The following is a 26,929-nucleotide window of genomic DNA, read 5'->3' on the forward strand; positions in this document are numbered from 1 at the left end:
CAACCTTTTTAACATGTTACTGAGTTGATAAATTGAGTCGTTTATGAATTGGACCATCAATTTGTTTTGATAAATATTTTTAAAATATTAACTTTTTATAAAGTTTACTTAGATAATTAAATGTTACAAATATTTGAAAGAAAAAAATATTAAATGTCAAAATTGTATATTTGTATATTAACTTTTTTTTTAAGGCTCTTTCAAAAAAAAACATTAACTTTCATTTCATTACCTTTCTCTATCTATCTCTTGAATTGTTTTATCTCACGTCTGTTTTGTTTATTTTAAATATCATTTTCTATCTTTTTTTTTATCTAATCTTTACCTAAAGTCACTAAGCTCCAAAAAGATTGAGCATATCCTTATCCGTCAAAACAAAGTGTGTTGACCTGGCTTGAATCCCACGTGTCGCAAATTAATTGGTTGATACGGAGGAAGTAGTTCCCATCCTTCCGTAGATAGATGAATGATGTTTTTTTGACAATAGTAAAATATAAAACAGGATAACATTATAAATAAGTTTCAAAACCAATTTGGTTTCAATCCAAGAGAAGAAGAAGGAGGAGGATTCATTTCATTTCATTTGATGGTGGCTTCAAAGCTTCAAGCCTTTTGGAATCATCCAATTGGCCCCAAAACTAGTGAGTTACTTCCCTTTTGAGTTTTATTGCAATATCTTGATCAAACCTGGACTTATTATTATCAAAGATGTAGAATAATAGGGTCATGTTACCTCTTTTAAATTTGTAGCCCTTGAACAAAGTTTTATATTATACGGTTATGTTAGCTAGTGTCCCAAAGCAATACTTAATAGAGGTAAAAATTGAAGATTTTCATGGGAAACAACAAAAGTTGACTTTATCCTTCAAAACAAAAACAAAAACAAATTGTTGACTTTTAAAAAGTTGAATATAAATTTTTTCACACTTTCCAATACAATATTTCCATCGGTTGGACATGGGGCTGGGGTTTTATTTTTCACCAGCTTGGAGATTGGGACGAGTACAAGGATACCTGAACCCCACGGGAAGGCAACCGCTCTGCTGCCATGCTTATTTTAAATTGTAATAAAGCATGTTTGACACCAACAATATAACAAATAATTCCCTCAAAAAAAAAAATATAACAAATAAAATAGATCTTATATTTTTTAAAAACACCTGCAACAACGTCCCCGCTCCGCACTGCCATTTTTTTTTTGAAGAAATCAAAATGAAATTATATACCACATTCCGCCCTGCTGCCATGCTTAAGGGTAAGTTTGTTTAGGGTTATTTTTTGACCAATGAAAAATCAGTCCAAATAACCTTAAACAAACTTACCCTTAATTTTAGAAATATATTATTTTAGATGACACTAGATGTATATGTTCTGCACATACAAATACACATGTATGTTTGTATGTTATGTCAGAGTTGGATTCCCTAATGTAACTGCGTCACACAGCTCACAGCCGTTCAATCTGGATTGTCGGCTGATATTGTTTTACCATGTGAAAATGACTGTGTGATTATGTCAAATCGACAGTCGTGATTAACTATTACTTCATATCCGAACTGCAGGCGATTGTGATCCATGTCATGTCACTTGCTTTAAGTTCAAATACGAAATAGATTACATTTTTTTAACCTGATTCAAATTGTTGTTTCGTATTTGTTTCCAGTCACCAGTGTTGTTGTCAAGTGTTAGCATTGTTATTGTCAAACCTGCATCAATCCATTAATTGACCACTTTTGTTGTGCAGTTCACTTTTGGGCACCAGCATTTAAGTGGGGTATCACCGTTGCCAATGTTGCTGATTTTACAAAACCAACTGAGAAGATTTCCTATCCTCATCAAATAAGTATGTGCATGCTTATAGAACTGCATGTAGTGTTATCTATTGTGAAATTCTCTATGTCACACACACCTGCGCGCTTTTTTGCTCGTTATTAGAGATATAAAAGTTAGTTACATATTAGTTAGGAGTTAGTTAGTCCAATTGGCTATATGACGGGTATTCATCACTGGAAGGGATTGGAATTGGGAAGTACATAGCGTCAGAGATATTCACGTTGGGTACAATTGGACCAACTAATCTCTAACTCATCTAACTAATATGTAACTAACTTATACATCTCTAATACTCGTCATTCACCCTTATGAAAATGTGTATTTGTGGATTCTCTGAAAGGAGCAGACATGTGCAAGTGAATGAATTTACGGAATACTGAGTATTCAAGTTGCAAGCAGCTTTCAGCATATATTCTCTTGTATTGGGTTTTATTTCCATCTGTGCATTGCTGATTCCTTTTGTTTTCAACACAGCTGTCATGGGTAGCGGATTTATTTGGGCGCGTTACAGCACTCAAATCATTCCGGTAAGTTTTATATTTTCAAAGACAGATTACTTTTAAATAGTTCATGAAATATTGAAAATTTAGTGGATTGAGGATCATTTGGTTTTATATTTTCACTTCATTGCATTTATCGCTACAGATTATGTGTGCATGATTCTGGTTTATCATTACATTATCTCTCTTAGAAGAGTATGACATACTCAACTTGTAAGATTCTGTAACATCAATTAGACTATAACTTGGTGCGTGTAATATGCAACTAGACTCTTTTTTTGGCTTTATCTTTTTCTCTGTAATCTTTGGTTTCTCTTAGACTTTAATCCTTACTTTTGTTTACATTATCTGATTTTCTATCGTATACTAATCAGCTCTCTCCCTGTATATATATGTTTGCCTGCCAAAAGATTAAAAGTTAGTGTTAAAATAGAGTATACAAGAATTTAATCTCGGTTAACATGGCATCATTTAGGTATTATTTTGTTGCAAAACTATTACTAAATGAACTTTTGTTTACGCGATTCAATTTCCCATGATCCTGATATGTTAGTGGCAACTACTTCCAATTTTGCAGAAAAATTGGAACCTTGTTTGCGTAAACCTTACAATGGCAGGAACTGCCTTATACCAAATCTCGCGCAAGTATCAGTAAGTGATACTTATCAATATTTCTGTTAAGTTTTTGTAAGATTGCTTTTTGCTACTTTATGATTCGATGTTCATGGACTGAAAAATATGTGGTTGATGAGATTAGGTTGGCCCTTACTAGGCCAAAAAATATTTGGAACATCAAAACACTATTTTTAATCAGTAATTATTAAGTTTATTTTCTTTGAGAGGATTGGATTGAATTTATCATAAATTCATATTCTGACATTTTTCCGGACAAAATACAATTACAATGTCAATTGAAAAACTTCCTTCTTTTGTAGATTAACCTTTGTGTTATAGCCATTGATATATTTTTGTGTTATGGATTTTGGCACTGTTTTGTACCTCCATGGCGATACGTATATTAACTTGTGATCTACTTCTCAGGCATGATCATTCCTCAAAAGAGGTCGTAGCAAAAGAATGATGACAAAGAATTTGAAAATAAGTTATTTGGAGTATGATGCCCCAATTAAGTGGGACACATACAATTCATACATTGGAAAAATGTATTGTTGTATGATTCAAGTATTTAAGTGGTTAGAAGTAGTTATTAGTTAGTAACTACCTGTTTGTTAAAAGTTAGTTAGTTGGCTTGTTATACAAGTTACAAATCAAGGATATAAATACTTGTATCAATGTATTATATGAATTACTCAATTCATAAATCACAAGTCCTTACCACTCTCTTCTCTCATATTTTCATCCCTCTCTTTCTTTTCCTAAAGTGCTTGAATCCTCTTGAACTAACTACTTGAATCCTCTTACACTAACATCATAAAACATAATTTTAGTAAATGAGATTAAATATAGGGCTTGTTTATTATGGATTAAAAAAAAGTGATATTGACATTCAATAATTTTGAGTTTATTTTTCAGAGGTTTATAACAAAAAAAAAAAAAACTGAATCAATTTTGTGTTGTTTATCATAATAATAAAAACCACTTCTTAAAAAACAATTTTGTTATGGTAAAAAAACAATTTTATTTGTTTGGATACAACTATATAAAAAAAATTATTACAAAATTACATCCATCTTTTGATTCTTATTTTATCTCTTCTGTAAAAAAATCTATAATTTGAAAAATTACTCTTAATAACTTTTCATTTGAAATTACTTTCTAAAGTGATTTTTTTTATTTTTAAAAAAGATATTTTTTTGTTATAAAAGTTTTAAAAAAAATATTTTTCTTAGAAAAGTTATAACAAACGGCCTAATAGGGTCCATTTGTTACATATGAAAATAAAAGTGACTTTAACATTTGATAATTTGAAGATTATTTTTTTAGACATTTTATAAAAAAAAAATGATAACTATTTTGTGTTTAATTATCTAAATAAAAATTTCAGATTTAAAAAAAAAAAGTAATTAGTTTGTTTAAATACAATTATATAAAATAGATTTTTCATTACAAAACAACTCTTTTCTTTCACATCTTGTTACAAAAATTATCAAATGCTACAAAAAGTAAACAATAAAATAAAAAATTGGGATGTCAAATGATTAGAATGCCATATTTAATATTATCTTAAATAATAAATAAATAAATAAGAAAACAAATAATATTTTTTTGTTAAGGAAAAACAAATAATATAGTTTGCAAGTGGTGGTAGCTGAACCCAAATCGAATTCGCTTTTCAATCGGAGAGAAGAAGAAGAAGAAGAACGATTCATTTCATTTCATGGCGACTTCAAAGCTTCAAGCTTTTTGGAATCATCCAGCTGGTCCCAAAACCAGTGAGTTACTTCGCTTTTTCCTTCTTTTCTTATCCATTCGTGTTTTTATTTATGAATTCGTTGTTTTCCCTTTGATAATGCACTTCCGATCTTATATATCCATAGCAGCTCTTTGATTTGATCTATGATTAGTGAATTATTAGAACGTCAATGCTTAATTCATAACCTAAGTTTTTTTTTTTTTTCGATTAACTTAATTTGACTTTTGTTTGCTTTGTAAAAATTGGATCATTTTTAGGGTTGCAAAAATGGGTATTATTTCATTTTAATTGAGTATTTTGCTTGTTATGTTTATTGTGATATTTTGATACTTTGTGAAACTTGGACTTATTATTATCAAAGATCTGGGATTATGTTTGATGTGTGAAGTAGCATAATGTGAGGCTTTTTAGAGATTAAAAAAAGTTAATAATAAACCAATAAATTAGTCTCTACTTAGTAGGACACTCTCAAAGAGTGCTAAGATTATGAATATTTCAAGATACTTCTGATGTTATTAAACAGAGATGGCCAAAATCATATATACAAAGTTATGGCATATTATAGAAATAAACATGTACCTTGTATGCGAGGCGATTGAGCTATCATGAGAGAGGCCATGAAAGACAAACAAACTAGGGTTAAGAGCTCTTCTCTCCCTTCTTGATGCTTTGTACGATTAAAGTGTGTATGAGTGTATTCTGGCCTAATGGGATAGTCAATATACACAAGCACCAGTATAGAGAGAAGTTTATATATACTGACTATCCAATTAGGTTAGAATACACTCACACACTTTGATCGTACAGCCGAAGAGTGAGATGATCTCTCAACCCTAGTTTGTCTCTCATGGCTTCTCTCATGATAGCTCAATTGCCCTGGAGATCCATCGATCAGACAAGGTACACATTTACTGTATTTCTATAATATGGTATAACTTTGTATCTATGATTTTGGTCATCTCAGTTTAATATTTCAACCGCTGATTCTATTAAACGGCCAAGGTGGCCCCTATATTTAACCACTTTTATCAATTAAATCCTTATGTTTTACCCACTTATTAGCAATTTGGTCTCTAAATTTAGCCACAAACTATCAATTTGGTCTCTCAACCCTAATATTTCTAAGGACTAGTATGAGTCAAATTTGACAGAGACTGGTACATTTTTTAAATAATCATAATCTCGAGAACCTATTTGAGGATGTCCTGCAGAGTTAGGGATGAATTTGGTGGTTTATTCAAAAAGTTGACGAAGATTTATATATGTTCTTCACACACATATACACATTACTTTAAGTACTAGTACCAAATAGATTACATTTTTCACCTGATTCAAACTGTTGTCTCTTATTTGTTTCCAGTCACCAATGTTGTTGTCAAGTGTTGATGTTGACATTGTGAAGCTGTAATGAATGCATAAATTGACCACTTATTATGTGCAGTTCACTTTTGGGCACCTACATTTAAGTGGGGTATCAGCATTGCCAATGTTGCTGATTTTGCAAAACCACCAGAGAAGCTTTCCTATCCTCAACAAATAGGTATGTGCATGCATATAGAACTGCATGTACCGATTTCGCTCATCATTCACCCTTTTGAAAATGTGCATTTCTGAATTCTTTGAAAGGAGCAGACATGCCCAAGTGAATGAATTATGGAATGCTGAGCATTCAAGTTGCAAGCAGTTTTAGTATATATCCTCATGTATTGGGTTTTATTTACATCTATGCATTGCTGATTCCTTCTCATTTTGACACAGCTGTTACAGCTACTGGACTTATCTGGTCACGTTACAGCACAGTAATCACTCCAGTAAGTTTTGTTTTTAGTCAAAGGCATATTACCTTTAACTTGTTCATGAAATATTGAAAAACTAGTGGTCTGAAGATCATTTGTGGACCTTCAGTAAGCAAAGTTTTGTATAGATTCACTTTATTTCCTTCACTATATGTGATGTGTGCATGATTCGGGATTATAGTTGCATTATCTCTCTTGCAAGAGTATCACATACTCAACTTGTAAGATTTTGTAACATCAATTAGACTATAACATGGTGCATGTAATATGCAATGCGAAATCAAAACTTGGATTACTGTTTTTTTGTTGCTTAGTTAAGTCATGTGATAAATAATACTCTTTCTCCATGATCCATGGTTTCTCCTAGACTTTAATCCCTACTGTTGTTTGCATTATCTAAATTTTTATCGTATACCAATCAGCTCTCTCAGCATATATGAGAACTACTACATAGATTACTTTCTGCATATTATTGAAAGTGTAATTTTCTTTTGGTTTCTGTCTGCTATACAATTTTCCATAATCCTGACATGTTAGTTGCAACTACTTACGATGTTGCAGAAAAATTGGAACCTTTTTGCTGTGAACGTTGCAATGGCAGGAACTGGCCTATACCAACTGTCACGCAAATTGCGGTAAGTGATATTTATGAATATTTATGTTAAGTCTTTGTGAGATTGTCATTTGCTACTTTTTGATTCAATGTGCATGGGCCCAAAAGTACTTTGTTGATGATATGTTAGTTTGGCTCTTCCTGGGCCCAAAAATAGTGGGAAACACACTATTTTTAATCAAAGTTTATTTTCTTGAGTGGGTTTGGTTGAATTTATCATAAAATCAAATTTTGGCATTTTTCTTGAAAATCTTGAAGAACATCGTAGAAGGACAAAATACACAATTACAATGTCAATTGAAAAACTTTTGTAGTTTAACCTTGTGTGATAGCCATGATATATTTTGGTGCTGTTGGAAAGATTGATTTTGACACTATTTGTATCTCCATGCTGTTATGTATCTTAACTCATTATCTACTTCCCAGGCAAGATTATTCGTCAGAGAAGGCTGTAGAAAAAGAATGACGACGGAGAATTGGAAAATATCAAGTTATTGTGTAATTGGAGCTTGATACCTGGATTGCAATTTTCATGTTCAGCATATATTTGAAATTTCATTTTGGGAAAAAATAATTAATAGATTTTAAAACCTCCCTTTGCCGTAATTCATCCCTTTTTTTTTTTATTTAACAGCAGTAAGTCATCCCTTGTTGTAAGTCTTCTTTGCAATAATTTCCAAATTAAGACCTGTGCTTTTAAAGGAATGTCACACCTCCAAACATTTTTCAATACCTGGATCCAAATTGTGACTACTCATAAGAGAAAGAGAAAGCAAATTATTATTCACCGTAAAGCACTCATCAATACTAACTTGAAACAATCCGATCAAAACCACCTATCATCGTAACACAATTTCTTTATACCAACCTAAATGAGACAAATTACCAACTCCCACGTACACCATGTCTCTCCACCAAATTAGAGCTTTTTTTATCAACCCCATTGGAATCGCCACAAAAATATTTATCCCCATCCCATACTTAAAAGAAAGTAAGTCATGCCAAATAGCATCTTTATCATGCAAACACCGCCAAATCCAATTGGGTAAAAGAGATTATTAAATACTATTCCCTCCGTCCCATAATACATGACACAGTGGACCCTATTACGCTTACCAATGCATAATTTTGAGCTTAAATATCTTGAATAATATGTTAGAACAAATTATGAAAATTTGATATTTTGAAAATACTCATCAAGACGAATCTAACGATATCTTATAGGGCAAATTATACTCACCTCCCTTGAGGTATTCTTAAATAGCACTAACACCCCCTCCAGTTTTGAAATAAACATTAACCTCCCTTCTCATGTAACACCGTTAACTTTCTGTTAGTTACATGACAAAAATTTAGAGATTAGCTACCATAATTTGGCTACCCACGACTGAGGTAGTTAACTCGCTGCTAATTAAAACAAGAGATTAATAACGTTTCCCTCAATCACCCACGCTATGTTCATCAAATCTTACAACTTAACCCAATTTTTTTTGTATATATCCTTAATAAAACAATGTTCAAACCTAAATTCACATTGATTTCACATCTTTGTTTAATTCACATCAATCCACACCTTCTGCTGCTTCTTCTTCTTCTAAATTAACAAATTTCTCTTGTTTTACATCTTGCAATGATTTCAATAATATATTCTGCTAACGAGTTCAGTTCAGATTTTCAATCGATTTGTTTATATTTCTTTGATTCATGCACTTGATTTTTCTTCATCCTCTTGAATTTGGTTTATCTATTTTTTCAACCTTGAATTTCAGTTTTATCTTTCTACTTCCTTCTCCAATTCAGCAAAAGCAACGTTAAGCAATAATTCATCCAACTTTATTATGTTGATGTGAATTACAATCACTTCCTTCATCCTAAAATTGAATATTTATTATGTTTAGCATCAAACTTCACGCCTCAAAAGTTAAGGTTTTATTCCAGGTCTTTCCATTAATCCATTTTTCACTAGATAGAAGATAATCATTGTTATTGCTTTTCCATATTTATTTATTTTTTATATTTCCTTTAATCCTTCCATTAGTTCATTTTTCACTAAATAGTATGAAGCATGTGTGAGTTTAAAGAAGTTTGTTGAACAGCCTGGTGTGGCACCGTGGCTGTTATTGCTTGGCCGTTGTATGCAAAGCATAGATGAATGGTAGGGGGAGTAGTTTTGTTCAACAAGGAAGCTTAGTTAACAGAGAACTAACGGTGTTACATGGCAGGGGTGGTGTTTGTAGATTTAAATAAAATTTAAGGGAGGTTAGTGTTTAAATAAAAACTAGATGGGGTGTTAGTGCAATTTAAGAAAACCTCAAGGGAGGTGAGTGTAATTTGATATTTTGAAAATACTCATCAAGACGAATCTAACGATATCTTATATGATATTTATCTTTGTATATTAGTATAAAAATATGGTCAAAGTAAGTTTGGTCAAAATTGCAAATTTTCAACTGGGTCATCTATTGCGGAACGGAGAGAGTATCAAATTCTTCACACCAACTCACCTTAAGGGTGTGTTTGGATTGAGGGTTTAAGAGAGGAGAGTTTACTTTTCTTTTTAAAATTACGGATTATATAACATGTTTTTCTAAAATAAATTAAATGTGATTGAATTATTATATAATTGTTTATCATGCTAATATGTTAACTTTTTAAAAAAACATTTCATAGTGTCCGTAAATTAAAAATGAAAAATAAACCCTTCCCTTCCCTTTCCCTCCTAAATCCTCCATCCAAATACACCCTGAAACTTTGTTAAACAAAGAAAGTCCCACCTAATCCACAATACCTTTCTTCCTTCACTATTTTCACCACACTAAAATAGAATTGGAGCAAGAGAATCTCCTCGTTTAAACCCTTGCCTGCATTAATTGAGTATACACCGAATGGTTAGTCATTAGACTAAATAAAATCAGTGGATGATGAAGCATTATATTGTGGATTACCGAAACAAGTCAAATACAGTAGTTGTGTTAAGTGCCTGTTACATTTCAATGCTGAAGTAGTATACAGATACCATTAGGCATTAGATCTCTAACACAAGGTAATCTTGGTAGAAGGTTCGTCAGTAAGGTTGTTTGATTTTCTTTTTAAAAAAAAAAAAAAAACAATCAATTTCAGCTACGCATGATTGTAGCTTCCAAATCCATGATATTCTGTCGAAATAAGTATCTGGGAAAAAATTCTGATCAATGATTGGGAAAATGTATATCATATGTTCCTGCATTACATATTCTAATCAGACCAGCAAGGACATTGAAGAATAATAAAAACATACAATGGGCATATGCCACTACAACAATCCAACCTAAAACAGCTAGGGAGTGAATATCTAGCCAGGGTGAAAATTCACTTCTGCAGGCCAATATAAAGACTGAATCACTTAGAATCATGAGGCCACCCTGTTCATGTCTCGGTACTACTTGAGTTCAACTTGCGTCACTGGCCATCTGTAGTTTGATTGGTTTTTGAATCAGAATCCTGATCTTCATCATGTGATGTCAAACCCAAACTCAAATCCAAACTTTCATTGAGATCTTGGCGTACGACCTGATTTTTGTCCTGAGGCTGAAATATAAAGTCCTCATTATACATAATAAAGGTAATAAAAGGAAATTAGAACAAACAGCTCGCTAGTGACTGTACATAACAAAGGTAATAAAAGGAAATTAGAACAAATAGCTCACTAGTGACTGCTCTGAACTTCAATTGAGTTGGTCACAGGTGCGACAAATACAAGACATGTAGATTACTATTTACATGATAATAGTTTCAAAACTACAATTTTCAAATTGGTAATGCTTGTGTGAACCATAAATTTCAAACTGTGTAATGCTTGTGTGAACCATAAAACTTGTCCAAAGTCTAAAATGACAGACGAGCCATTTAGTTTTTTTATTGAGCAAGTTGAAACAATCTATCTATCTTCTATCTATCTACTATCTATCTATCTATCTATCTTCTACCAACAATATATAAAAACAAAGTACTACCAAAGTTACTTAACTACCCATACCTAATTTTCTTTCAAATTTTTTCCTTTACAACTTTAAGGTTATTTTTGTCAAATCCACTATCAAAACTCACTTTACTAAAACTCACTTTCTCACCTATCTTTATTTAATAATAAAATTTTCTCTCTCATCACACTTTCTCACATTTCTTTATTTAATAACTAGAACGCCGACCCGTGCATTGCACGGGTCTCACGGGGTTAGCTTTAGGGGTTAATCTTTAGTAAGTAAGATGTTTCGGAAAATAGAAGAGATAAATATGAAATAGTTGTTTCGAAAAATAGAAGAGATAAATATGAAATAGTTGTTTCGGAAAATAGAAGAGATAAATATGAAATATGATCAATGACTAAAATTGAATGACGCCTAAATGTGCAAGATCCAATGGCTTAGAAAAGTGGAGGGAAAAATAGGGGGAAAATATTAGGGTTAGGGTTAGCTTTAGGGGTTAAGCTTTAGTAAGTAAAATGTTTCGGAAAATAGAAGAGATAAATAAGAAATAGTTGTTTCGGAAAATAGAAGAGATAAATATGAAATAGTTGTTTTGGAAAATAAAAGAGATAAATATGAAATAGTTGTTTCAGAAAATAGAAGAGATAAATATGAAATAGTTGTTACGGAAAATAGAAGAGATAAATACGAAATATGATCAATCGCTAAAACTGAATGGCGCCTAAATGTGCAAGATCCAATGGCTTAGAAAAGTGGAGGGAAAAATGGGGGGAAAATATTAGGGTTAGGGTTAGCTTTAGGGGTTAAGCTTTAGTAAGTAAGATGTTTCGGAAAATAGATGAGATAAATATGAAATAGTTGTTTCGAAAAATAGAAGAGATAAATATGAAATAGTTGTTTCGGAAAATAGATGAGATAAATATGAAATATGATCAATGGCTAAAATTGAATGGCGCCTAAATGTGCAAGATCCAATGGCTTAGAAAAGTGGAGGGAAAAATGGGGGGAAATATTAGGGTTAGGGTTAGCTTTAGGGGTTAAGCTTTAGTAAGTAAGATAAACTTTTCTCTTTCATCTTTCTTTATTTATAATAATAAACTTTTCTCTTTCATCTATATTTATTTAATAATAAACTTTTCTCTCACCTTTATTTTAATAAACTTTTCTCTCTCAATCTCACTCTCCTCTCTTATCTTTTTCTTACCATCTTTCTTCATTTTTCATTTTCTCTCTTCATTTTCAACTCCATTTCTCTACTAATTTTCAATTGAGTTTCACTAACAAGTTTTTTTTAGAGGAACCTAACAAGTGTTGTTGTTATAACAGTATATGATTTTGTATTTTACGATAACACTATTATAAAATATGTTAATTATGTTTTTTCACGGGACACATATTAATATTTTTCACACTTAAACATATTAGTAAATAAAATCTATGATTATTTTTATTTATTAGCTTTTTTCATATCGTCAATACTAAAACATGAACAATATTATAATATACTATGATTAATCATACTTCAATTTTTTCTGTTGTTTTTTTTAAATGTATCCCTAAAAAACCCGTTGGAGTGTACAGTTGTAACACAAGACCCATTTTAATAACCACAACGAGTGATCAGTTTTAATTAGTATTTTTTTTAATATCACTAATTTAACACCACAATTGCCTAGGTTTTATTAATATATTAATAAAATATATGTGGGTGTATGGACTATATATTAATAAAAATATATGAGTAATGTTTGTTTTATGGGAATATATTAATATATTCTTATTTCTGAAATTTAATGGGAACTATATATTGATAAAATACAAATGAGAATATGAACTATATATTAACAAAAATATATCTCACTATATTTTTTTACGGGAATATGTTAGTATATATTTATTTATGAAATGTATTTTCATTTATTAGCTTTTTTAATATTGTCAATCCTAAAACAAGAACAATATTATAATATATTATGATTAATCATACTTCAATTTTTTCCCTTTTTTTTGAAAGTGTATCACTAAAAAAATCATTGGAGTGTACAATTGTAACACGGGACCAATTTTAGTAACTACAACGAGTGATCAATTTTAGTTAGTATTTTTTTAATATCTCTATTTAAACACCGCGACTGCCTAAGTTTTATTAATATATTGAAAAAATATATATGGGTGTATGAACTATTTATTAATAAAAATATATATGTGAGTATATATTTGTTTTACGGGAATATATTAGTATGTTCTTATTTCTGAAATCTAATGGGAATTATATATTGATAAATATATATATATATGAGTGTATGGACTATATATTAATAAAAATATATCTCACTATATGTTTTTATACGGGAATATGTTAGTATATGTTTATTTGTGAAATGTATTTTCATTTTTTTTAATATCGTCAATAGTAAAACAAACAAAAAAATTATAATATACTATGATTAATCACACTTCAATTTTTTCCATTGTTTTTTTAAAAAATGTATCAATAAAAAACCCGTTGGAGTGTACAATTGTAACATGAGACCCATTTTAGTAACTATAACGAGTGATCAGTTTTAATTAGTATTTTTTAATCTTTCAAAAAAATTAGTATTTTTTAATATCTCTATTTAAATACCGCGACTACCTAAGTTTTATTAATATTAATAAAGTATATGTGGGTGTATGGACTATATATTAATAAAAATATATATGAGTATATGTTTGTTTTACGGGAATATATCAGTATATTCTTATTTCTGAAATCTAATGAGAACTATATATATTGATAAAATATATATGAGCGTATGGACTATATATTAACAAAAATATATCTCACTGTATTTTTTTACGGGAATATGTTAGCATATGTTTATTTATGAAATATATTTTAAGATAACAATATTATATAATCAATTAATTATGATTTTTCACGGGATGCTTATTAGTATTTTTCACACCAAAACATATTAGTAAATAAAAACTATGATTATTTTTATTTATTAGGTTTTTTAATATCATCAATACTAAAATCTAATATATATAATTGTTCATATTAAAATTTAATTATTTTATAATTTTTTATTACTAACGATCAATATATACATTATTATGCTTTAAATGCTTTACATTTTTTCACTATAGACAAAAAAAATCACTATGCCAAGTGCATCCGAGACGCGACACGCGGCGGAGCCGCGGCGGAGCCGCGGCCATACAGCGCGGCGAAGCCGCGCTACCCGTGCTGTAGCACGGGTATCTCGACTAGTAACAGAGGAAAAGGAAAAGCTATGCCCTGGTTACTTTTGGAAAACATTTCCTGTTTCCATTTTCTAAAATTTATGTTTACTTTAAATTGCTAACAAGGAGATGGAAGAATTATGTATTAAACAATTGTGATAGAGAGAAGATGGAAGGCAAGCTTGGAAAACTGCATTGAAAACAATATTTTGACATTTCCAAAAAAAAAAGCTGAAAATGCTAGATCTATTTTCAAATATTGTAAAAGAAAATGGTGTGAAAAATGTTGGATCTATATTCTCTTATATTGATTAGTTGAAGTGATGTTAAAAACAGAAACACGATAAATAAATGGCCCTAACGTCTCAGTATGATGGCCCCTAATGCATCAGACAGAATACAATAAAGTTGAGGAGGACAATCACTATTCCCTCCAATCTTCAAAAGAAGATGTGCTGTGATTATTACTGACAACACAAGTTTTGTTTTGGAATGACAGCATAAATTTTCTTAAGAACCATTTAGTTTAAGAAACCATATGTTGTCATTAATAATCACAAGAATATCTCCTTTTCTTTAATTTATTCTTCATTTTAAATGTGTCCAAGAAATGGAGAAAGCAACATTTTAGTGTCTTTTCATCATTTCCCGCCATTCAAACTTTTAAAATGAAACAAATGATTATTTCCATGAAAAAATAGAAACTTCTCTCAAAATAAGCATGTCCTGATTCTAACTACAAAAGCAGTTCCCTTTTATCAATCTAAATCGACATTGAGTTGGATGTGAGCTGCAGTTATTACATTCTAGAAAAGTTCATGGTATTGGTATGTAGATAAACATGAAGTAAATGAAGAGGCAAGCAAGGGTTTACCTCGCTTTCTTCCATCGGGACATCATTTATATCAGGTTTTTCATCCAAAGTATCATTCTTGCTGGTTGGTTCTGCTGCACTTGAATCAGCCTCTATTGGATTAGAATCATCTTCAACCTTTTCAGCAACCTCATCTTCTGTAGCCTCGTTTTTCTGCTCCTCTAGTACAGCAACCTACATCATCAGATAGTCCAGATTACAACCATGGCATTGCCTTCCCAATCCCCATACTATTTAACATGATATATTAATTTATGATCATCCACCCAGATTATCAGCATCAAAACGAGAAATTATGAAATGATTTATCATGGTGAAAATGTGAAAGTGTAACAAAGATGATTTCGAGTTCCAGGCATAACAGACTAGATCAGAGACCAAATAGATCACAACAGGGTACAAAATTACTGAAGAGTGAAGGATGGTGGGACTGGGCCCCCTCGTTGGAGCTGGATTAAGCTCATCAAAGTTGGGTTCGCTTACCTTGTAGACCTGTTGGATTCATTGCAGCCTTGCAAAGATATGCTGGGAGCTGTAAGGTTCAGACTCAGTACAACACCGCCCCTTGTTTATTGATGAGTTCCCGTTGAGATGCTAGATGCATCTATGCAGACAAGTGCTACAACTGTGAGGTTAATGATTAGTGCACCACAGCCCCATATCATTCAGCTATTGCTCTTAGGGTTTTTTAAAAAACACTACCATTATCACTGTATGGTACCCATACTTGTGACTCTATACAAGTCTATCCAAGTCTACCACAGAAGTAACTTTTTGAGTTAACTCAATTAAGATACCTAGTATTGTAAAGTTATATGATTCAGAAATTGACAAACATCGATGACTATAGCTCTGATTAGTAGGTTCCACCTAACGGCCAACAAATGTGTTTGAGGGGAACATAACAAACACCACTGAATGTTGCACAAGCCATTTCCAACATAAGTGTGATTTGCCCAAGGGAACACTGAAGTAGTGTTTGATAAGTGTGTTAAACAAGGATGGGACATATATGTTTTTTCTTGGTAGATGGAACCATAAATTATAATGGGAAATGAAGTTTAAAATTGGTATGTTTTGATTCCACTAAATGGATTGGTGAGGAGTGTGGACCAAAGAGAACAAAACAAAACATCCCATTACGTTCAGTCTTCATATATGCCAACTGCCAAGCACTATCTAAAAAGGTATAAATCAACAACAGTACTACCCAAAAAATTCCAAGGGTTAGGTATATGGTCATCATCCGACTATTTTTAGAAATCAAAATTATGACAGCATCATTGCGTCAATAAATCAATTTTAAATCCTATCAGAGATGCAGCGGCAAACCACTATATTTAGATCTAACAAACACAAGTGCATCTGGACAATTAAAAGTAGACAGAACACCCATTATGATCCTCAAGACTTTTAGAACATCAATTTGATCCTCGATTACTGCCTCTTGACATTAAAATAGCCAAAAACTTATTGCTTACCAAACTTATAGCCCAAGTAGTACCAAAAAGTTAACCAAAAACTAATCTGTCCCTATACTTCTGTAATTTGCAAAGCCGACAAAAATGCATTTTACTATCTTACCAAACAGTTTAATAAACCCGACAAAAAGGCATTTTACTATCTTACCAAACAGTTTAATAAACAAATCTCAAAACAAAATTAAGATTCCTCACACTTCTTATCTTCCGTTTTATCATTCTTTTTAATTGATAAAACACATTCTCTGACGTAAATCTAAGGGAATCATAACTCAAAATACCATGTACAACAATCTTGGTCAGTTAATTATCAATTCCATTAAAAGATAATTAAAGTGTTAGGTCTAGGTATATGTTCATCATCCGTCTAGTGTTTAGGAAAAAAAAATCATTTAACAGCACCATTGTGCCAATACCTCAAATTGAAACCCTATCAGTGATGCAGCGGCTAACCACTATTTTTAGATCTAACTCAAATGCATAAGGACATTTAAAAGTAGACAGAACCTCCATTCTGATCCTCGAGATTTGAGAACATCAATTTTGTTCCTTGATCAATGCCTCTTGGCATTAAATAGCCCAGAACATATTGTATACCAATCAACTTCGTGACATTTGAGGACTAAATTGAGAGTTTACAGTTAATTGTACAATTATGTTGTCTATCACTATAAAACAATATTTCCTAATATAACAATAGAACTGACAAAAAAATACTTTTCGCGGATGATCAGCAATCTATCCTAAAGATGTATTAAAAAATAACCATATACCGACACAAGGGAGAAATTGGTATCTCCGCGCGAATAAAGACAATAACAAATTATTGAAAAATAATTTGGCAGATATCAGTATCTTTGCCGAATAGATCCTCTTTTTCCATTAGACTCTGACTACAACCACAAACCACTGTGTAATGCTATGTTTCCTTTCCATATCCACAAAAAGAATCCTTGTCTCCCTCCAATACTCTTGGATTCTCATTGTGTGGTACTTTTTCATGAAGTTCTTATTCTCATATTTAAATCATGTAACTATCAGCACTTGAGTAGTTCTTTTATTCATCATACAAGTTGCCAACTTGCATTTATCATATTTACAGACTATTTTTCAAATTCAATCCTAACGAAAACTACCACAATTTTTTATAGGAATTCTCATCAGTTGCCGTTATCTCAGGCCTCAGCACCACGACACTCGACAGACACCGCTCACCATAATGCATCCATATTTCCATCTCGGTACATTCATGCTAGAGTGAATTTCATTTCTTAAACAAAGAATCAGAATTCAGAAATCTTGTTCCCAATTCTAGTTTCATCAAACTGTACGCCAACTTATAGCCCTAGTACCGCAAAGTTAACCAAAAACTAATTTGTTCCTATACTTTAGTCATTTGGAAAGCCGCCAAAAGGACATTTTAGTATCTTACCAAACACTTGAAATAAAAAATAATCTAAATCTAAACAGAATTAAGATTCCTTACACTACTTATCTTCCTTTTCACCAATTTTTTTAATCATTATTAGAAAAGAAAAAAAAATATTCTATGAAGTAAATCTACAAGAACCATCACTAATAAATATCATGAACAACAATCTTGGTCAGTTAATTATCAATTCCATAAAAATGCAAATAATTAACAGAAACGCAAACATGTTCGGTTCTGCACCAACAAAAATTGATTTTACTTAAAATGATATGAATGTAAAGTGGCTTGTGTTTAGATTCATTTACATAAAAGTGAGTTGAACAATAAACTTTGGTATAAAAATCACTTTTAGACTCAGAAGTTATAAATCCTGAATTCAAGTTGAAATTCTAAAGGCAAAATCAATTCTATTAGAGAGCAACCAAACATATCAAAATCAATTTTACATTTCCATAATCGATTATTGGTGCTCCAAACGTGGAACCAACCATATATATCAGCATCCATAAAATATCAATTCTAATTCCCATTCTCAGACACTAAAACCCTAAACTAAACTCATAAAACCCGAACAACAACAACCACGCTTTATCCCACTAACTGCCTCGGCTACATGAATCAAACGACACCATAATATCCAAATTCAATAAAAAGATAAATAAAGAAAACAAGTGCATTGTAATTGAAAATTACCGGAACATATTTAAACTTGCGCCGCGGCGGCTCTTCCACCGGCTCCACGGCCGCATCCTTAACACTTCCATTTCCATTACCGTTGGCGTTGTTCTGGCTTTGAGTAATAGGAGTCCACTTAAAAAGAAGAAGATGAGAACCGTTATTACCGTTAGTACCGTTAGCGTGATTTTGATTCGCGTTGTTGTTGTTGGAATTCGATGAAGAAGATGAAGGTGAAACATGAACCCATTTCTTCTTCCATTTTCTAACCGGTCCAGTGAAAACCGTTGCCGGTCCATAACGGGTCGAGGACCGCCCCAGTCGGGCCCCAACTCCTTCCATCCTAAACTAACTAAACAGATCTGCCTTCCGATTACTCCGATCCACCTCTAACAATGATAAATTTTTTGGTTTTGTTTTTTAAAAGAAAAAAATTGGATATTTGGTTTTTGAGTTCTCTATGCAAAAACCCTTTTATTTCTCTCTCTAGAGATTATTGGTATTAGTGTGTTTTGCTTGTTTTTATAGTTTAGTTTCCAGGTTTTATGATGAGTTATCCAATGGCTCACATTTGGTATTGGTTATGTTGTAGCCAATCAGGGCCGTCCACAAGTTGTTTGTTACACCACTCTCTAAGACTCGTTATATTATTGTAAATTTATACCCTTTAGCCACTTTATATAAGATTTGTTTTTAAAATATGAGATCTATATTGATTTCGTCTAATAAAAAATAAAATGTTTCTAGCACTTGTTATCGTTGTATATTTGAAAATTAATGTGAAATATTCATGATTTAAAGCGAATATATTAGTTTGTCTCATAGTAAATTGAGCATGAAAGATTTTATAAACAAAGTGAAGGTGTATATTGCACTCTTAACTAAATAATCAAACTCGATAATAACATTTAGAGTGGAATGCAAACTATATGATTAACCTACATTATATAATCGGGATAGGGTCGTGTAATGTGCAAGGCGTACAAGGCCCTAACTTTAGACTCAATGTAAGATTGTTTGGTATTGCCTCTCTTTATAACTCTTTTGTTATCATTTTTCAAAACATGAGAAACTTTTGAGAAGGTCATCCAATTTATATGCATTATATGTCCAACACTGAACTATAAAATTCCCATGTTTTGCTCCAAGAAGATCGTGCATATTATGGACATAATTTGTATCGATCATTTCATTTTTGGTCTTCAATCGTAAAGGTGAATATAAAAGAGTAATTTAGTTTTGTCCAAGAGACGATGGATTAAGTCTTTGTTATTTCAAAAAATTACATCATTCCACTCTTTCCAAATTACTCAGACATAAATAAGTAAATTACGTGCATTATAGATTGTTGAGCTCTAAAAACATTTGTTGAATGACCAAACTGAACAAAGTGATTTGAAATACACAAAAGATCAACCGATAATATCTCAATCCAATGACAAACAAGGTGTCAAATAGCGCTGAAAAGATTACATTCCAAGAACAAATGATTTGCCAATTCAAATACACCACAACGACTCAAACAAAGTTGTGATTCATGATTTTTTTTTTAATAAGCTAAACTAGCTCACCCAATGTGGGGAAGAACCGAACTCGAGACCTTGAGTAGTTGCACACTCCAGGGTCCTTAGTCAACACCACCACACCAACCTAAGTGGGTTATGTGATTCATGATTAATGACGCCTTGTTTAAAGTTATCCTAAGTAAAAAGACGGTTGCGAAGAAGACGCCAAACAAATATAGATACCTATAGATGAACATCCTTATGTCAAATTAAATCTAAAACAGATGAATGAAATTGCGGTTCAAGATTAGCTAGCAAATGATACGCTTCACTAAGTGAATAACCAACAACATGATCTAATAGCAGTTATTACATATCCTCTTTGCTAAGAACATTATGAAGTAAAACCTTACACTCTCCTACCAACTTTTCCTCCTTTGCGTTCAACTTTTGTTGCCAAATCCTAAGGGCTTAACTCAAAAGTCGAAATATAATTCATTTTCTGTTATATTCATTTTTAACTTCAACCAATTCATATTCTTTTCATATCCTTTAAAAAAAAAAATCACTCTTGTTTCTCTTGTAACCAAAACACAATAAAAAGCATTCACAATTTTCCAAAAATTGAAATATCAATTATTGAATAAAATAATAACACATCTAATGGTGGTAAATAATGGCACATGATAGACCATATTATATGACACTGGAGCGTATAATTACCAAATTAACAATTTGATTAAGTTTTATTTCTACTACCTCCTTTATATCCATCGGATCAGTCAAAAATAAACGGCCACGATATGTTTACTAGGCTCAGCCCTGCATTTCGATTATAAATACTCACCCAGCCCTCACTCCAGTCTCATCTTTCTCTTCTTTAGGTTTAGGGTTTTACGGCTGATAGTTAACACAGATCTGAAATCGCAGCAAGTTTTTCATTTTCCAAATTTTTCAATAGCAACTTCGTTATTTCATCAATCTTATCTTATTACTCTCTATTATTATGTATTCAGTTTCTCTAGTTTTTTTTATGTTATTTTGTAACGATGCTACATTGTACCGAGAGAAGGGTGGTAACAAAAAACCAATACCCTTGATCTTGAATATGCCATTGCGGCTGTAGCTATATTAAATCGAAGAATCTTACTGGCCGGTTATTGTGACTCTGTCGATAAATCTGCTTACCGAGTTTCTCACATTTTTTCTAAGTTTCTTTCAGGTTTTATTACTTGTTTGATTTTTTGTTCGATCCATTTTTTGAGTTTTAATTTGAGAAAGGAAGAAGAAAGAAATAAGCATGTGATTGGCTTATTTCGGAGACCTTTCTCTTATATTGAACACTTTTGCTTTTTCAAAAGGGGGTAACTTTCCAAGTAATTTGCTTTGATTTTCCAGCATCTTGCGTCTAACGTTGCCAACAGATAAATACACGTTATTGTGGATTGTTTTTCATGCTTTATCAATCGATTGTGTCAATCTTGTTGAAGTGTTTGCATTTAGAAAAGAGGATGACATAATTTAGGAAAGAGATGTAGACGAAGATGAGATTTGGCAAGTATGTTGTTCTAGTCTCAGAGCTAGCCTTGTCCATAACAGACTTGTCTAATGTCATCTTTTTCTACATCTCTTGCAAATTAAAGAGTTGAAGTAGAGTATACTGAATCAACGTTGTTATGAGCTTGTGCATTGTGATGCGATTTTGTGGATAACCAGCATTTCTCTTTATGATCACACATTAGCTTTTGGCAAATTAATTAAGTTAATCTAATGAGCCCTAATCCATTTCAGCCCGTCACCTTCTATTTACCAAATAAGTAAATTAATTATAACAAATTCTAATCTATGTCAGCTGATGTTTGAAAATTTGAAAAAGCATCTGAATTATTTAGTGTCCGTTCAGTTCAGCTTTGAATATAATTGATTCTGATAGAATTGATTCTGACAGAATTGTATCTGAGAGAATTGATTTATGTTTGGATACAATTATGTAGAATTGATTAAACAAAATGATTTGTGTTTGGATGCAATTATGTAGAATTGCTTTTGAATGTATAATTACTAAAATAGACATAGGTAAAGGAGAATTGATAAAGAATCAGAATTGATAAAGGGCAATAAAGTAAAATATCATGTTGTAATAATAAAATATACAAACCTATACACGTTGTTCAAGGAGAATTGATTCTAGAAAAGCTAGAAGCTAGGATTTGTAGCTTCATGGAGAATTGCTTTTGGAGGATAAAAGCAATTCTGAAAAGCCAAACCAAACAGGCCCTTAGTGGCTGTTGTTTGTTTGCTAATGCATTGTTGGTCATTCAAAAAGTATAACAAATGCAAAGGAAACCACCTAGTCTTAGAAAGCTAGTGCTGTGAAATCCAGACAAGTGATATTTTAGCTGAGCACCATTTATAATACGATTACAATGAACATAAGCAACCATAGTATTTTTTCGATCTAAACTCCCAACAGAAGCAAGGTGACGTTTATGGTGGGAATGGGTAATTATTTTCCCATGGTGGGAAAAGCAAAGCTTACCGGTTACAGCCTGTTGTTCCAGTTTTATACTTTATGGAAATTTCAACCTGTAAAACTGAGAATGATTGTAAATGTTCCCAATTATTCTCTTTATTACATTTGCTATCTTTTTAACTAAACACTTTTTTTTATAAATCTTTTTAACACAAACAAAAAAATAGCATCCATCTACTTCTCATCTTTTTCATCAATTTTTTTTTTCCTTTATAGACTAAAAATATTCTCCATCACCGAATCTTGTTAACGACACCGCAAATCAATCATGTGTACTAAATCATTTTAACGACATAGCAAATCAATTATCCAATACCCAAATTTTCACCTCACGTTTGTGTTTTTTTCCACATTTTTTGAGTCATTTCCATCTCTAAATAAGAGTGAACTAAATAATTTTTTTTTGAGTTAACTAAATAGTTTTATAAATGTATAAATCATATTTAACATAATTAAAATGTACAAAGAAATACACCCACGGAAAACATCTTGAGAAATGAACTAGATTCTCTTAATACGGTGAACTAATATTTAAATCTTAACCCAGAGTGTTACTACATTTAACGTTGGGTTAATTATGTTTCTAGTCCCTATAAAATAGCGACCTTGTAAGTTTAGTCCCTACTTAATTTTAATAGCATTTTTAGTCCCTATAAAAAAAATTTACTTATAATTTTAGTCCCTGCTAAAACAAAGTTTGATTAATTATCCTTAAACTCTTAAATTTTTGAACGATTTTTTTGAGACAAGATTATAACACTATGAAAGGTTCGTTTACTAAAATTTAGAATTTTCTGACATGAAATGAATTAAATATGAATTTTTTAAAACGACAAAAGTTAAAGATAAAAAGTAATAAAATCTGGATGTAGAAATCAAATTTTGCGATAATTTTTTGCGGACGAACTTTTAGTAATGTTCTAAACATGTCTGCAAAAAAATTGTTCAAAAATTTAAGAGTTTAAGCATAAATTAAACAAATTTGAATTGAGTAGGGACTAATACTCAGTGCAGAAAAACAAAATTAGGGACTAAAAATGCTATTAAAATTAAGTAGGGACTAAACTTACAAGGTCGCTATTTTATAGGGACTAGAAACATAATTAACCCTTTAACGTTTAACACATCTCAAATATAATTGTGACCAATGAAGAGAAGTTATAAAAATAATATTTGCAAATCAATTTATAACTAGCAATTTTTTTTTGGAAAAGCTCAATTTATAACTAGCAATTTTCGTATTAATTTTTTTTAGATCCATATCATTTATTATAAAAATTTCTTTATGAATTATTAATCTACTAAAATTATTTTTGGTTAGTTAATTATTCAGTAACACACTTTTTTTTGGTTACAATATTAGCACTATTTATTAAACTTTCTTTAAAAAAAGTATATTCTGGGCATTTTATTATAGAAATCTTTGACACAAATAAAAGTTGTCAAAGTTGCAGGGACAAATTTATAAATAACCATAGATAAAGAAAGTGATTGGCACAAAAGGTAGCCATTCATCAATCCTGGCCATCAAATATTTTTACAATATGTTAATGGTGGATTTCAGCTTTTCCCATCATGGGAAAATTAAGAAGCCTTCCCACCTTAAACGTCACCCAGAAGCAAATATAATTAATGCAATCACACAATCTTGACAGTGAAATTGAGATCACTGTTTTCATTCCAAATCTGTTGTTCGTTCTATCACTAAACTAGAGAATGTTGATAGCATGACCATGTAAAAGCGAAGGAAGATCATAAACATGTTAACATTAGTATTTGTATAAGTTAAAAAATTGGATCAAAATGCGACATATATTTTGAAATAGAGGGAGTAACAATTTTGGACTTTCAAAATATGAAAATTTGAAAATACATCTCAGATTTTAGAATTTCAAATACGTCATTCACACAAACCAAGATTTTTTTGGAGTAAACCCTCGTTTTGATCCCTGAAAGTGTACTTTGCTATCAGGCATATCCGTGAATCAATTTAATCAATCAAAAAATCAAATGCATCCAAAACGTTAACTTGGTGTTAACGGTGCTGATGTGTCTGTTAAACTTGTCACTTCAGCTGCTGTATTGGCCTTCCATGTTGGCAATGGACCAAGCTGTTGGATGTCCACATAGGCTAGGGACCAAAATGACCACAATTATGTTAATGCATTCATCTTCTCCAACGCCTCCAATTCCTTCATCTTCTCAAACACTACTCATAAACTCATGCTCACCAACACCACTGCCCATAAATGATCATATTTGTATTCAAAATCAAAAAATTCAAAATTGATTTACTCTTTTTATCTTCTTCTTCATCATCAATTCAAAATCCATAATCCAACAACTCAAAACCATAATCAACATATAAATCTCCTCAAAATTCCATGGTTGTTCATGCTCAAATCTCTGATTTTTTTTTCTTTCTTCCATCCATGGTTTTTGGTATTCAGAACTATGGGAATAAGAATCGGCCCCAACAAAATACACAGAAATTCAATAGATAAAATATTGAAACTTACATATCTGAGCACAAAAATAAAACCCTCAAAATACCTCCAAATCCAAAATAGAAATTCAATCTATAAAAAAACTATGGAAATTCATTCAAGAAGAAAAACAATGTTATTAATTTAATACAGAAAAAAAAAAACATATTGTGTTGCTCAGTTTATACTGAATTTTTGCCGTCGGTGGTCTGACTTTTGTTATTTCCCTGACGGTGACGACGACGGTTATCACAGTTGAATTTGATACTCTGAGTTGAATTCAAAGACATTGATGGGAATCATGTATGGTTGATCTTGAAAGTGGTGTTTAGAGTCAAGTTGATGATTTGGATTCAATTGGGATTGATCTCAACAATGGTGAAACAGTTGATGAATAGATCAAATTTTCAGGTTCAACAAGGTATCACAAAAATCATTATTTTTGTCTCTTGGAATGTTTTGAAAGGAAGGGTATGGAGGAAGATGAAGATGACAATATGAGCTTTTAGTTTTTTCCAGAAGATGGAAGAGATATTACATTAGTTTTGGTCCATCTCCAACGTGGAAGTCACACATAAGCATCCAACATGACAACATTAATGGACACATCATCACACTTAAACTTTAGTTAAAGTTTGGACTATTATGACTAACGGATCAAACAATGGGGGAGTTTTTGGTTCGTTTCATTGATCCATAGACGCACTTGATAGCGAGGTACACTTTCAGAGACTCAAATGAGGGTTTACTCGATTTTTCTGTGGCAATGTTTCTTTTCTCTTTGATGCTTCTTGAATTAGAAGCACATCTAATGTTTCAATATGAATTCTTTGTTCTTTCTTCTATCTAGTAAATGTATCACATTTTTCTCACCTCTATTATCTTCATGTTTGTTTTTGTGTTTAACTTTCTTCATTCCCATTCGATATATAAAGAGAAAGAAGAAAGAATAACATGGAACACAAAAGTGTGAATGGAGAGTAGATATGACGAAAAATATTGACACAAATGGAAGAGATAACTTCACAACAAAATCCTAGACGTGCTTCTGGTTTACACCAATGAGAGAAGACGACATAAATGTTGTGATAGAAATTTTTTAGTATGCATGAATGAAGTTCGTCTTTTAGCTTCTTTTTATTGACAGTCTCCATGTTTTTTTATTGACAAAATTATACTATAAATTGTTTATCTTATTTATTTATAGAAAAATGATATTTGTACAACCATTTTATGACAATTTTTTGACAACTTTATCTCTCATACTCAAATTATGTTTTTATTCTCTCTCTTCCTTTTTCTCTCTCTGTTATTTTAGACAAATAAAAATAGAGGAAAAGGAAGTTGTCACTAATGGTTATTCATATATCACTACTCTTATTTATAACATTTACGTCATTACTTTTATTTTTTACATTTACATCCTTTATTTATTAAAGCGTATACAAGTTTAACTTTTTTTTTTTTACAATTTAAATCCAAAAAATGATGAGTTGGCATTCCACATAAGATTATTAATAATAATTTATTTTTAATGAATTTATTTTATAAAATATATAGACCCCAAGAAAATAAACACTATTTTTTCGTATATTCATCATCTTTTTCTTCAAAGTTCAAACCTATAAAAATCA

The 26,929-nt window shown here is 31.3% G+C and overlaps 3 protein-coding genes and 1 non-coding gene across 4 annotated transcripts; 3 read left to right on the forward strand and 1 right to left on the reverse strand.

Moving 5' to 3' along the window:
• Positions 1-541: 541 nt before the first annotated feature.
• On the forward strand, positions 542-3,684 carry LOC146944697 (mitochondrial pyruvate carrier 3-like). Its single transcript, XM_085743044.1, has 5 exons — positions 542-641; positions 1,745-1,843; positions 2,308-2,360; positions 2,911-2,984; positions 3,375-3,684. Exons 1-5 carry the CDS (start codon positions 587-589, stop codon positions 3,412-3,414), a joined length of 321 nt encoding a protein of 106 aa, XP_085599170.1. The 5' UTR covers positions 542-586; the 3' UTR covers positions 3,415-3,684.
• Positions 3,685-3,885: 201 nt separating this feature from the next.
• On the forward strand, positions 3,886-7,722 carry LOC146944698 (mitochondrial pyruvate carrier 4). Its single transcript, XM_085743043.1, has 5 exons — positions 3,886-4,726; positions 6,149-6,247; positions 6,466-6,518; positions 7,065-7,138; positions 7,543-7,722. Exons 1-5 carry the CDS (start codon positions 4,672-4,674, stop codon positions 7,580-7,582), a joined length of 321 nt encoding a protein of 106 aa, XP_085599169.1. The 5' UTR covers positions 3,886-4,671; the 3' UTR covers positions 7,583-7,722.
• Positions 7,723-10,269: 2,547 nt separating this feature from the next.
• On the reverse strand, positions 10,270-19,266 carry LOC146944699 (golgin family A protein). Its single transcript, XM_085743045.1, has 3 exons — positions 18,790-19,266; positions 15,184-15,357; positions 10,270-10,683 (listed from the first exon to the last, which is right to left on the reverse strand). Exons 1-3 carry the CDS (start codon positions 19,111-19,113, stop codon positions 10,555-10,557), a joined length of 627 nt encoding a protein of 208 aa, XP_085599171.1. The 5' UTR covers positions 19,114-19,266; the 3' UTR covers positions 10,270-10,554.
• A 2,127-nt stretch (positions 19,267-21,393) lies between these two features.
• Positions 21,394-21,480, forward strand: LOC146944700 (small nucleolar RNA snoR109). The gene has a single exon (XR_015029567.1). It is a non-coding gene; the product is annotated as a small nucleolar RNA snoR109 (small nucleolar RNA).
• Positions 21,481-26,929: the final 5,449 nt, after the last annotated feature.

The sequence above is a fragment of the Medicago sativa genome, chromosome 2 (assembly GCF_051527215.1).
Source record: "Medicago sativa cultivar Bolivia chromosome 2, Bolivia_mono, whole genome shotgun sequence".
NCBI classification, from domain to species: Eukaryota; Viridiplantae; Streptophyta; class Magnoliopsida; order Fabales; family Fabaceae; genus Medicago; species Medicago sativa.